The 14,659-nt window shown below is 38.5% G+C and overlaps 1 protein-coding gene across 2 annotated transcripts in view; it reads right to left on the minus strand.

The window, feature by feature from the left end:
* Window positions 1-3,600: 3,600 nt before the first annotated feature.
* The window catches only part of MTA3 (metastasis associated 1 family member 3), a 132,985-nt gene continuing 121,926 nt past the window's right edge, over window positions 3,601-14,659 (minus strand). For both annotated transcript variants that reach the window (XM_071739499.1, XM_071739498.1), the window contains one exon: window positions 3,601-7,930. In XM_071739499.1, the coding sequence (XP_071595600.1) occupies window positions 7,795-7,930 (136 nt within the window). In that variant the 3' untranslated portion in view covers window positions 3,601-7,794. The remainder of the gene's footprint in view (window positions 7,931-14,659) is intronic.

The following is a 14,659-nucleotide window of genomic DNA, read 5'->3' on the forward strand; positions in this document are numbered from 1 at the left end:
TTAGACAATTCCTCTAAGCCTTAAGGAAGGTAAAAAGCCAAACATGTTGAGATTGCAGGTCTGCAGCAAGTCCCAGCCTTTGGAAGGGACAATAAAAACCCACTGGCTCCAAATACCTGAGAAACTGGGCAGGTTTAAATTATTCATCTGGACTTGAATTCTGATGATTGGGTCAATACACCATCTAGGCTTGCTGAGCTAAAAGCCTATGTCAGATGTTTGCTGTCCTCACCCCAATGGGTAAAAGTTTGTCATTTTGAAGACAAAGTCATATTTCAAGTAAGATCTGAGCATATTAGCTGAATCTTTACCAGTAAAGGAAAGGCCAAATGGGAAAGAAGGTGACAAGGAAAGAGTAATAGAATAAAAATGTCCTTAAACTAAAAAAAAAAGGAGCAGAAACTTGTAGATGATGGTAGCATCTTAATTATAACCTTCTTTGACATCATACTGAAAAGTGAGTTAAAATTCATAAAGATCAGGGGTTGAGAAAACAATGTAAACATAATATAGCACGATTAGGGTGCCTGAGGATTGGTGAAGCAATTTAAAAGGAAAGTGTATCTATATGTGCCATTAGGATCCAAATATGCCATTAAATGAGGGGCCAGGCAGCATATTCCAGCTATGCAGCAGTGTAACAGGAGCATCAACAGAGGCCACTCGGAACCATTTATTACACTCCAAACTGTAGCAGTGCCACAGAGCCAGCTCTAGCCAGAGAATAAGACACTACTGTGCCATGGGTCCCAGCAGCAGCAGCCAGGCAGCCTGTCATCATACTTACAATTTTAGATCAAGAAGTATCAGAGTGGTTTGTAGTGCCCCAGTACACACTTGGCACAAAGAGACAGTCAGCAGTGATCCAAGCTTTCCTTTTTCCAGGCATTCAGCAGCAATGGAGCCCAACCTACACACACACTGGAAAGGGGAGCAGCATCTGATCACATACAAGAAGCAGGAGAGTAGGCAGAGGCAACTAAAAAAAATGAGAAAATATTTAACTGTGCCTTAATCGTGCATGTACAAAATGCAGGATGGAGTTGAGTTCACTTGAAAAGGCCAGCCAGTACTGCTCTTACTCCTACATAGGAGGAAAAATAAACAGGATAGAATTAGTCTCCTGCAAGCAGACCGTGCAACACAGCTGCCTTACGGATTATGGATTAACTGCACCTTCTAAAGATCGGAGGCATTTAGTGTAATTTTTCTTAGCTTCACTGTCTGAAAAGAGATTAGAATTCTAGTTCTGCCCCAATAACTTATCTTATTGAATATGTAAAATACAAGTAGTTCATTTTTTCCAATATGTGACTGTTGGGCAGAGCAAACAACACAAATGGAGGAGTTTGATGATACAGCAAAAGCAAATGAATTGTCCAGGGAACTGGAACAGAAAGAACCACTTGAAAGAATGATCCTTCACTCATGGACAGTTGTACCAATACAGCAAAAGAAAATATTTTTCAGTGTCCTTTCTGCTCTACCTTGCTAATTTAAGTTTGTACAGTCTTTACATACTTCTTAGCTTCATAGAAATCCTTGTGAATTATTTAATTATTAATTTATTTCTTTTCTGTCATTATACAAAAAGTCCTTTTATGTGCCCAAGCAAGCAGGAGAAACTAGGAAAGAAGGCACTTTTAGCTCAAAGGTGCTATGAACCCCTTCCTTCACATGAATAAAACTATTGATTCAGACTACAGAGAAGTAAATCTCCAAAGTAATAACATACTTAGGAAGCAGGGTTAAAAACACCTGCAAACAAATCAGGGAGCTGTCATACTCCTCCAGGCTCACTGCTGCTTAGCTTTGGGGAGGAAATTCTGCAGACATGAATTACTAACTTGGATGAGAATCAGCATCAACATCTGGCTCTAACTCTTTTTGTCCCATTCTATTACCTACAGAAGTACAGACTAAGATTTATTTTCTACACGAGATTTTTTTCCTGAGAAGACCCTGTTAAGCCATTTAAAAACAAATGTTCTCATCACATAATATCAGTGTCAGTTCCAGTGCTTAAGGAACATTCCATCTACACAAAGCAGATTCTGATTTGAGTGTTTATCTCAAAAATTATTGGCCACAGACTTTGGCCTGACATCTAAATCTCACCATAATTTGAATAAGTAATAAAAAATCTTAATTTCTATAAAGATCTCTCTGCTTAGCTTATAAGTAACATGCATTTAATGTATATATAAATCACACATAATTGAAGAACTTACGGTCTTGCCACAGTGGTTACAAGTGACTGTAATATAACAGGTCCCAAAGCCCATGTAGGGCTTTTACATTAAGTTGAAATGGTATCAGTCACTCATATGCTACTTTCTTATTGTATAAAAAAGCAACAGTGCAACTGACTTAATGGCAAAATGTAATGGTGTCAAACCAGTCTCACAGAAAATGCATTCTGCATTTATAAACCAAAACAGAACTCAGCACCTAGTAAAATTCCCTGTCCAATAACTTCTGCTTTCAAGTGGACAGCACAGCATTCATTGTTTTGTGCTGGTTTTTAAATCTTTTTCTTTTTTTCTGACTGCTAATGCAAGGGAAAGAATAACATTTTAAATATATGTCCTTTCATTGCTGAGGCTTTGTATGTGTTCTATACCTTTACAGTGAATTAAGGAATCAAGACACTTAAGTGGTCCCTCAAGCACATATTGTCAACCAGACATGGGAAAGGCTTTACAGTTATACTTTGGAAATTATCAGTTTCTTGAACTCCTTTTTGACTGAGATTCCTTGTACAATTGGTTAAAGAGATGCCTATCCCCATCTCCTCAGCTGCCCCAGTTAAGAACAGATTCCAGAGACTATCCTCTCCTTTATGCCAGTGCAACTCACCCAGAAGGACTAGTAAATGTAAGTCATCAAACAAATTCATTTGTTTGCCAGACAAATCCAACCATCACTGAAGAATCTGAGGTTTGCTGCTTGGAATCTGGACAGGTCTCCTTAAGGGAAGGTGAAAAAAAAGAAAAATATTATCCATTCGCATGCACAAACTTGAAAGAGTAGTGTGTGGACCTAGCAGCATGGATCCGTGGAAATTCTGCCTTCCCCAGAATAGATGGGGGAATTAGAAGATGGAAAGAATTGTCTTGAACAAACCTGTGAAGTAGAAGCCATTACTTGTGTCCAGAAGCTCTGTATGATTGTCCTCTGCAAAAAAAAATCCAACTTATTTAGGGAAACACTTCCAGATTTTAGCAAGGAAGAGGATTCAGATTATGTCCCATATTCACATAGAAGCCACCAGTTTTAGGTGACTATCATGACTATCAACATGCCAAGTTTTTGACAGTAATACCAACCTGCAAAGCTCAGATGGGGCCAATGCAGTGGAGACTGCCATGCACTGTAACTTATGTCATGTGCACAGTGCAATAACCAATACCTCATGTATCAGTCCCCCTGACTTTTTAGTCTTCTTTCCTCATCTCCATTCCATCTACTTGTTTTTAACTCTAGTGGAATTTAAACAGCTCATCATTTTTCAGTCTCTTGATTATTCAACAGCCTACTGTAAAATAGGATGACAGCACCAAATTTAGTTTCCTGCAAAAAGGGCCAAGAGTCACATAGTTTATACACAAAGACACTTTAATGCAAATCAAATAGTACTGTTTCATTCTAAGGTGCTCCACACCCTCAAACACTCAGCATTGAGCTTTGCAGTTTTACCATTGCCTTGAGATATTATATTTTAGTCTAAACAACAGAATATTAAAAAGACAGCTCTTCAATGCTTCTCTTCTTTATTCAATCAATACTGTATTTCAATACCAACTGTTAAATCTTTGTAAGCAACAGGAGTATATTCTGCAAACTTATTGATGACTACATAGTACAACCTCAAAGCTCTTATCCAAAACCCATGTATTCCAAAATTAGGTTTCCTCCCTCAACAGGCAACATTTGAATAAAAAAGTCCTGACTTACTCAAAAAAATTCCACTGTGCAGTTATATAAACTCAGATCTCTTGACACCCACTCTGGCTTATGAAGACACAGGTTTACATAAAGGACCTTCAAGAGAAAATGAAAAATGGCTATTATTTTGCTGAAATTTCCAGAGAATTCTAACAGTTGCATTACCATAACAGTACACATAAAGACACAGTGTCCACTATATCATACTTGGCAATATAATATTTCTGAAAGACTGTAATTGTTCTCTGTGCAAGGCTGTGGCATGTTATGCTGTGACTACATCAGACTTCAGTACATAGCCATTTAGTTTTATTTAAGTGTCCATAATTAGCAAAATACCTGTGTTGAAATTACATTAATTAAAAAAAAAAATCTTAATTTTGAAAAATAAAAAGTTCACATTCTGTAAGGGCAGATTCCATTTCACTGTTTCTACTGCTTTTTTCTTCACTTTCAGTGCCCAGTTTTTAACAACATGTTACAAAGTCTGGCCTGCAGGAATCAAGGCTATGTTTGCACTTAATCAAAACACTGCTTTAAAAGATGTTTTCTTATCACTAACTCATTTCAAGCAGTCTCAATAAATTTAAAACCTCATTATTCCATCCTAAAGAACCAAAATATCCATCATTAAATACCGGCCTTTAAAAATAATCTGAAAACAATATACAAAATATTTCAAGACAGCAGAATAACTATTTAGTTAAAATCAGCAACATAGATATTTCAAATGTTAAAATAATCTGCCTACTTTTTATTTGAGACCTCTGGCACAAAAAGATCATTCATTCTGCACAATTTTCTAGCCCCATATTTATAGGAGGAGAGGCGGATTTAAAGATAGATTTCTTATTTAGCTAAGAGAAAAATAAATCATATTGTAAATGCAGTGCTGATGCTGCCTAGATTCTTTTGCTAACTTTGATGGTAAGTACCAAACTTTTTGTCATTGCCTCTGAGGTTCATGTTTATGCTTAGTGTCACTGATGATGACTGATACATGTTAGATAGTTTTAAAATAACTGTCTTGGGAAGCTTGATAAAACCAGGGATGATCTCTGATTTGCTGTGGATATATTTTTACCATGTACCCAGGAATGTGTCATCTTGCTCACAGCCAGTGGAAAAATCTTTAACTCAACAGAAAGCATGGAATTGCATGACATTGTGGTAAGGAGTGTCACAATTTCTACAAAATTTTAAATCTTTATGCCCAAACCCAGTAGAAACATGTCTTCAGCTAATTTTCCATAAGCACTTTTGGCTGAAATTTACAGGTAAATCCTGTATCCATCTCTGGATAACAACTTGCAGGAAAGGTAAGATGGGGAGAGAGCAAGTAAAGTCAAAGGTGTGGTACTTGGCATGCAGTTTCTCTGTGTGCATTTTAGGGGAGGGAAAGTCTCTATACAGCTGCATGCAAAACAGTTTAAAGATGGAGCAGAAGTTATTCCAGCAGTCTCCTCCATGCCTCACCCACCCCAAGGGTTGGCTACTGCAACCTGTGAAATGCCCCTGCTAGAGGGGGGCACAGGGTAGTTTCCAGCATATCCAGATGAAGCACCTCAGCTTGAAGCTGCAAAGAAGGATTCTTCCTTACCTTGGCTATTTGATGCAAAAGAGAATGGTATCAGTCAGCTGGCAGCATAACAGAGAGTCCTGTTACCAATCTCTCCTCAGAGGGAAAGAAGAAAAAATGACTTCACATCAGACTACTACGGATACTAATACTTTTGCACACGAAGATTTTACAAAATACTGGCTAGACATCGTAGCACACTGACTAAAAGAAATAATTTGAGTACAAGTTAATAAGGCAGGGTAAAAAAACCACCACCTTACAGCTGATGACACTTTGACAATGAGTCTGTTGTGTGTGATATCACTGATGCCTAAGGGAGACAAAGCTCTTTTTGTTCATGTTTTTCATACTTTCAGTCAAACAGATTGCTGAATAATCATGTTTTCTTTATTTTAATGGATGAGGAAGCTATTATACAGAAGGTGTTTCCATATGTCACAGTTAATAAAGGCAATTCTGACTAATAAGAATAGGCTGTCTCTGCTCAGTTATCTGATGAAAAGCCTTCCTGTTGTGTGGAAAAAGCAGATTCTGTGGCTAGAAGTGACTCCTAGGGTTGCACACTTCAGTGGCTACTGGAAACAATTGTAAGTAGATGAATCCCAGGTCTTCTCCAACTGAGTCCCAATCAGTGACATTCACTAGGGTGCTCAGGGCACTAGAAGCACTTCATATAATAATTTCTCCTCCATATTCACCCTTTTCTTGCTGGTGAAGAACAGGGGACAAGACCTGGATCCATCACTCCAGAAAATCATCAGCTTTCTTTTTTTGAAGAAGCATCTGGGTCACTGTCTCAAGAGCTCAAGTGCCTACATGGAGAGCATGACTAGTTATAGGCTGAGATCACAGATGCTCTTTCAGGTTGAAACTGTAAATTGGGGGTGGGGTGGGGGGATGATATAATTTGGGGGGGGGAATCACTGAGAGGTATGAACCACTTATATCTTTGTCTTTCTAACCACAGTGAGTTGAGTGCATGTCCACAACTGGATGAAAGCTTCACATCTATGCTATACTATCATAACTACCTAGTGAAGGGAGAGAAAAAAAAAAAGCCTTGAAGCTTATCTCAGCTTACTGTGATGTGCTTAGTGTCTGAGTACCTCTTGAAAAGCTATACAGAAACCAAACCTATTGAAGGACACAGCTTGCCTCAGATAAACAACATATCCCAACTATGTTCACAAAGCAGTACTACACACTGGTGGCTCTTGATTTCAAAGAAGGGCAGAGATTGTTCACCTGTAAGTACCTGAGTAGAAAAAAGACCTGCCTCTCTTGCCATCCCCACTTTCAGTGGGACTGACCATTTCCTACAAGTAGTTTCAAAAGGCACATCATCTCTCCATGGTAAGTATCCGCCTGTACTTGTAGCCTTACAGTTATGAATTTCAAAGCATTCTGCAAGACAACTTTTTATCCAGACATATCACAATGTAGAAATTACTTTGGGGAGAGACATTTGTAATAGGAAATACTCTAGTTCTTCACTTTTTTCCTGGGAATGGCATTCTGCTGGTTTTCACTATTCAGAATAGGCTTCAAGAAATGCAAAAAATACCCAAAGAAAGAGGTGGATGCTTGCAAATACCTAAACAAAGGGACCAGTTTCTACACATGCAACTAGTCCAGCTGGATGTTCACTGCCACACATAATGCCAGCATTATGAACACTGGCCACTAGTTATGAGCCCTTCCTAATTAGGTCTAAGTTTCAGAACTGCTAAGCAAATCCTTGTCCCCATTTCAGGGTCTGGATGCTCAGCAGTTCAGAAAATCAAATCTGAAGTGACTCAAGCCAATACTGAAAACTGTGAACACCCAAAGTCTGCCACTGTTTTTGAAAATGCAAGCCCCTCAAGGCTAAATCCCACATTGAAGACACTGCAATAGTTTTGAAAGCTGCATATTTTTGTATCAAGCCACTGCAAGGCATAGACAAATGTGGTGGGTGGACTGTGCATCCATACTCCTTCACTGTGGTCAGTGCAAACAGGCCATCCCTGACCAGCCATCGCTGATGACTGGAAATGGAGGGAACAGCAGGACAATCCATGATATTCCAGCACAGCGAAACCAGAAGTAGCCCTTGCAGAGATGAGGGAAAACAAGGGCTGCTGTTGGATCCTGCCCAGAACACAGAACTCATCCACGATCGGTCCATACAGTGTTTCTGTCCTGAAGATGTGGAAGGAAGGTCCTGATGTATCTGCATTTGCAATTAAACATGGTTCTGACATGATTGTGGTGCTGATGTCTCTTCAGTGCATGATGGTTCCTGGCTCTGTTCGTGCCTGCCTATTGTTCATGAAAGACTTTGTCTTGGCGATGATTGGAGAACAAGGTGTTCTGGAGGCTCTTTTCAGCTGGGATCTGGTGAACTTCTTACGGATTTTTCTGTATGGAGGAAAGGAGGGAAAGAAGAGAGAGACAACAGAAGAGATAAATCTCAGTCTTTAACAGAAGACTGCTCAAGAGCCAATAACAAACAGAAGCAAATACTCTTACCAGAGGAGGAAGGCTATTTCATGGAAAAGACACCTGCAGTCAACAAGAGTGAGCCCTGTCCCTCAACTGATGATTCACAGTTGGCTCCAACTAGTAACTGATAATAGCTCAAGGAAAAATAAGTTGGAGTTCGACTATATTTGGATGGTAACATTTAATTACATGAAATCTTGGGTCAGAGTGCTCAAATGAAGATTCCTTACATCTGATAACAATGCAGGAATGAAAGACCACAGAAGAAAGAACCTCATTAACACCCAAGCAAATGTGTTACCTCTGTAAAAGTGAAAGACTGGGAGAAATTGTTGTTTGCACTGTATCAGTTCTGCAGATAATGGACCACAGAATCACAGAACTGCCATGACTGGAAAAGACCTGTAAAATCACCTGGTCCAACCATCAACCCAAAAACCCCACCATACCCACGAGAGCATGTTCTGAAGTGCCACATCTACGTGTTTTTTAATACCTACAGGGATGGTGACTCCACCACTTCCGTGGGCAGGCTGTTTCAGTGCCTGAATACTCTTTCACTAAAGAAATTCTTCCTAATATCTAACCTAAATCGAAATGGCAACTTCAGGCCATTTCTTCTAGTCCTATCATTGTTCACTTGGGAGAAGAGGCCAGCATCTCGCTACAGCCTTCTCTGGACACACTCCAGCACCTCAATGTCCTTGCAGCCAGGGGCCCAGAACTGAACACAGCATTCAAGCTGCAACCTCACCAGGGCAGACTGTAGTGGGACAACCACCATCTTTCTCCTTCTGACCCCACTACCTCTGATCCTGGGCCCACAGCCCAGGATGCTGTTGGCCCCCTTGCCACACTGCTGCCTCATATTCATCCAAGTGTCAACCAGCACTCCCCAGGTCCTTTTCCAGCAGGCAGTTTTCTAGCCTGCTCCCAAAGCCTGTAGCATTGTCTGGGGTTGCTGTGACTGAAATGTAGGACTGGGCACTTGGCTTTGGTAAACCCCATACTATTGGTCTCAGCCCATCAGTCCAGCCTGTATCTGGATGACCCAAATGTCTGGGCTCGTGCCTTACAGGGGCTGTTAATTCACTTTAATTTTAGACTTTTAGATGACAAATCAATTGACTACAGGCAGCCATGTTTGTGTTTTAATGTTAAAAATGCAAGGATATTTAATTCTGAAACAAAAGCTTTTTAACATTTCAACTGCTCAGTCTCTCTACTATTATAAATCAATAACTACAGTGCTGAGTGTATCCAGGGTGGATTATCAGAAAACACATAAATGACACACATATAGTATGTCAAGAACCACTTTCATTGGCAGAGTCCTGAATATTAGATGTTACTGGAAAATTACATATTTTCTGAATTCACTCAAGACCAGCATCCCAGCTTTCATTTAGGTAGTTTTATACATTACATAGATTTTGAATTTATGAAAATTAATTAAATCAAAATGGGCCCTGTGATACTAAATGGCACCAGGCTCTCTAATTGAAACTTTCCAAGTCTGAAAATATTAAAAACCACTGGGTGGTGATGTGTCTACCTGCATCAAGGCCTTGAGATGGTAACTCAAGTAGTGATTGATCCCTTTCATCCTAATGGGCTGCTAACTCTGAAACTGAAAAACTGTGGCATGTGACATCGAAAATATGGGATCATCTTAAGATAATTCCTATTGAATACTAAAACAATGATCTGAAAATTGAATTTCAAGCACCTATTTAGGAAATGGTTGAGTATTCACCAGGAATGTAAGATTTCAGTTGACAAGCAGAGACACAGAAGAGAAGATAATCAAATATAAATATAAAGTAAAAAATCAGGAGACTATACTGTGCTCCCAGAGGTTGAAGGACTGAAAAACATATCTATTTTGGTTAATATGCTTTAAAAGAAGAGGGAAGTATTCATTTTAGCTGACTTAAAGTAGGATGTCAACAGAATCTCATGACCTGGAATACCACATTAGGATTTAGCATCATTCAGTAATAAGCTCAGCAGAAGAAAAGGAAATGAGTGGCCAGAAAGTTAAGTTCAGGCTTTTCACACAACCCCACAGACACACAGACTTCCTGTTTGAGTACTTACTTTACATGGTCATCTTAAATGAAGACTAAAATGATAATCAGCTCATGGATAAGATACCTTCAGGAATAGTAAAATCACGAAAATGCAGCATGAGACTGGTAGAAACACATATTTCAAAAATAATAAAACAGCAAATTCATGTGAAGAGACAATAGCTGTTACCCACAGTGTTAAGTAACAGGGATCATTCTAGCAGAAGCTTACAGAAAGGGACCCCTTTTGATGTATTTGCAAAACTTTGTATTTATTTACAGAACAAATGTGGTCATTAATCACTTGAGATGCTCAGGGTTTACAAAATAATATAGTTTGTCCTTTTGAATTTTTAATATGGCAACTAAGTTCCTAATAATGAAAGAAATTTGCAGCTGACACTAAATGTAAGGACAGTAAAGTATTTCTGACTGCAATTTTTGATCACTATGTAAGGACAAAAGATGTAGATACTCTCATTCCACAATTGCTGACAATTAGCATGAAAAAAATAATAAAAAAGGAGAAGTCATTTGCCTTACATCAAGCAAACCACAAAACCAGTCAGCTCTTCACTTAGTATAAATGAAAGTAGGTCTACATAGGCTGTCAGAAGTAATCTGGTATGCACTTCTATTTAAACAGGATTGTGAACATGCTTCCAGAAATTAACTGGCTTCATTAAACATAATATTTAAATAACCATTTCACTAAAAGCTGAAATTGTTCTATTTACTGGAAAAAAAGATAGAGGGTGGAGAGAACTGATTATCTACACAGAAGAATGCAGCACCTAAATACGGTCAGCATTTCTGGGAGGCACTAATCAAGTTTCCCAATGCTTCAGCATTGTTTGTTGTTTTTTTTTTTTAACACTAAAACATGCAGATTGTAATAGTAGTTGATGAAAGGAAGGAAATTCAAAGATAAGGTTGTCAGTTGCCCTTTTACTCGGAGCACTTCAACATCCCTTCCTCCCTCCCTCAACCATACAGGGAATTAAGGCCAGAGTCACCTTTAATGCTCAATTTCCTGTCCCTCTCCCATTTAATACCAGCCATATGTTTTAATTACATAAAGCTCTAATTTGGTGACAGCAAGTAAATGGCTTTAATATCTGTAGTGCTGATAAGATCCTTTGCAGCTGCTATGAAAAAGTAATTGCCACTTCCCCCTGCTTTTTCCTTTGACTATTTTACTAATGCTTTAAGTACAGACTTCATTTAAAAAGCAAATTAAAAAGTATTTTAAAGCCCTTACATTGTATTTGCAGTCCTCCTGAGACCAAAGGTAGGAGAACGAATCAAAATTCTAATGGGTGATTGGTATATAAAGCCCACTGTGCTCATTTTTATGCCAAAGGTGACACACTGCTGCTAATGTAGGAATGGGACAAATTTTTTATGTCTCCATGATACTTCAATTCTATCCATCTATCCAGGCATCTATCCAGCTAAATATGGAAATGTATGTATGTACTACACATTATTAAAATCTACCTTCTCTTTGCAAGTTTCATACACAACCTGATACCTGCTGGGTGGAAATAATAGTCAGGCTGTTGAAGGGAATTCTGGCATGCCTAAGTTTGATCAGGCATTCCATTTCAGTGAACCAGTCCTTTCTCAGGACCTAAGTGAATTCCATGTGGTGAAGTTAAGCACAATCTGTTATGTCCAGATTTCTCAGGACTAAGGTAGTTGCTAACAGAATTCCTGATTTTCTCATTTGTAAAAGCTGACTCAGAGATCTCTGCTTTTAATTGTGCCATGCATGACAAGAGTAGCACTTGGTTTTTGGTTTTGTTTTGTTTTTTTTAACTTGAGTAAATTAAGGTGGCCTCAGTTTATGTTAGTCAAGAATGTGTTGTTCAGGCCTTCTCTAACAGGACTTAAAGGCACTACTTAATTTATGTCTGTCTGCTGTTATCAGGTCTATCTGTCTGTTACTGCTTCTATATATAAAACTGTTGTACAGCACTCTTGCATCCTCTGTATCCTCAACAACTCTGAGGAGTCGTGATGATTAGTGTGGCTTTGGTCTTTTCTCCTATACAAACAGAACTTTTAAAGTAATTCTAAGCAAATTCAAGTTATGGTAGATTTTACTGTGAAACAAATCAATTGCATGTAAAGGCCCACTGAAATCTTACCAGATTATAAACCTGGTTTTGAAAGTGAATGGGAAGAAACAAGCATTATTCTGCGAAGGAAAATCACACCCAAAACACACACACCTTTGAGATGTCCATAATTCTTTTTAAATACCAAAGTCCAGAAATGCATTTGATGCTCTTTTTTCTCTAAAAATATATTAAGAACCTAATACAAACCTGCCAATAGAGTTTTAAGCTGAAGAACATTGTATGATGTTTCATGCTCTACCAAAAATAGTTTGATATTTTGGCCCAAGTCTTTCTTAGACTGATGCCATTTGAGCAACACCCTTATATACAAAGACCAAGTGCTGTGCAAATGTGCTATTATCAAATACTGGTCGTAGCACAAGGAATATACATAGGTTAGCATCAGGCATAAGAGAAATTATTCCTTGAATAATCCTGGCTGGAATTCCACCTAGATTGGGCTGAAGTATTCTGCTATGCCTAGCCAATTGTAAAGAGCAACCTCACTGTGCCAGGTGCACAGAACACTGCCAACTGGAAGAAGGGAGAGTTTTAGACATCAGCTACAGCAAGGTAGTATTTTGTACTCTGGCACAAGTTTCAGGTGAAACTTGCCATCAGCCTAACTACTGAGACATCCACTGAGAAAAACTAAACTGAAAACAAACAAAGTCTTCTTAGGCAAAGATTCATGAAGCAGCTGCTGCTCTAGGGCAATGTAAATTTTGTGCAATACAAATTTTCAGTGGAAGCTCAAGGCCATTTCACAAAGAGAACTGTTCAAACAATAACCAGCATTTCTTGGGGGTTATTAGACCTAATTATCACTCATTTCACTGAGGGCCTCTTGTATCCAGAGGCACACTGTAACTATTCAGTGAATTAAATAACAAGAGGCATCACTATACTGAGAAGCCAATAGGATTTTTATTAATTTCAACAGGCTTTTAAACAAAGTGAAGGATCAAAATGTGTGCAATGCTGAATCTGCTCAAAGAGAATTTAACAGGGATGAAGCTGTAGGCACAGATTCTTAGAAACCTGACAGGTTACAGAGAGACTGAATGACTCACAGCACTTCCTACATTTCCAACTGCATGGGAATGAGTTGATGAGGAGCATTTTATTTAACTGTCTATTTGATTTGCTGGTTTAAACACCTTTTTTTTTTTTTTTTTTTTTCCCCCTCAACACTCTGAGTCCATATTCCACTACAGTTTTAATCCAATCTCAAAATCACAGAAATCAGAAGAAACATATTAGGAAGGCAGAAATGGGTGGCCACATATGCCTTTAAAAAAAAAGCTCCTCTGTGAAATGTTCATTTATAAAACAAATCAAAAATATTTTAATAACCATAGAGCTACCAGAAAACAGTTGCCATGAGCCACTTAGTTGCAATATAAAATTCATGCAGATGGCAGATAGAGTGGTACAACCTTTATAAGATTAAAGAGGTGCTGCTGTAGACATGCCAACATCATTTAAATGTTTTAAGAGCTTGTCTTATTTTTTTCCTCCTAGCAAGTAAATGTTTTCTTTGCTGATGTTTATCTTCCAATTTGGCATCAAAAGCTGTGGAGCAAAACTGTTCTCTATGAGCAATAATTTATACACACACCAGTTACAAATTACAGTGTCAGATGTTCCTAAGCACCTTAATATAGTATTTTCAAACATTGCACCACCTTGAGAGATTCTGTGTTGGTTCCCTTTCAGAACAACAGCTTTTAGCTACTATGTATATAGGTAAAGTAATAAATAATAGGTTTTGAATGTTCTCTTTATTGGGAGAAAAATCCAGGACAAGTGTTTAAAGCACAAACTTTTATGACTGTCATGCCTGACCTGTTGCATGGCACACACCACCTCTGCCTCTCTCCTGCCACTGATTTTAAATTTACTTGGATCTAAAACTCTTGGAGCAGAAACCATCTCTTTGTGTGCATTTCTGGAATGCCTAGAACAATAGGAACCTTACCCACTATTGAAAGATTTATATCCAGTTTTGCTGCCAAAAACTGGCATGGTTTTTGAAAAAATCACCTCATTCAATATGTTTTTCCACGCTTTCCTTTCCCCTGAAAATGGCATATTTTATTAACATTTTAAAGAGGTTTAGGATGCTAGGAGAGAAGGAATTAAAGAAGTGCAAAGTCTAATTCTCTGCATCACCATTTGTTTTTCAGTTGAATGCTGGAACTGAGAAAAACTTTTAACCCCTAAGAAACATTGTAAGTAGATGCTGTCATCACAGCAATCATCACATGATGACTAAAGCTAAATCTTAACAATCAGCAGTGAAATTTTTCTCCCAGTTCATTTATGAGTTTGGTACTTACCACCAAGAGACTGAAGCTGCCTACTGCAGATAGCTAGGGCAAAACCATAGAAGGCAGCAGCATGGAGGAAAATTATTTGGGAGGGTGTTGGTTGATGAGAAGCTC

The sequence above is a fragment of the Heliangelus exortis genome, chromosome 3 (assembly GCF_036169615.1).
Source record: "Heliangelus exortis chromosome 3, bHelExo1.hap1, whole genome shotgun sequence".
Taxonomy (NCBI): Eukaryota; Metazoa; Chordata; class Aves; order Apodiformes; family Trochilidae; genus Heliangelus; species Heliangelus exortis.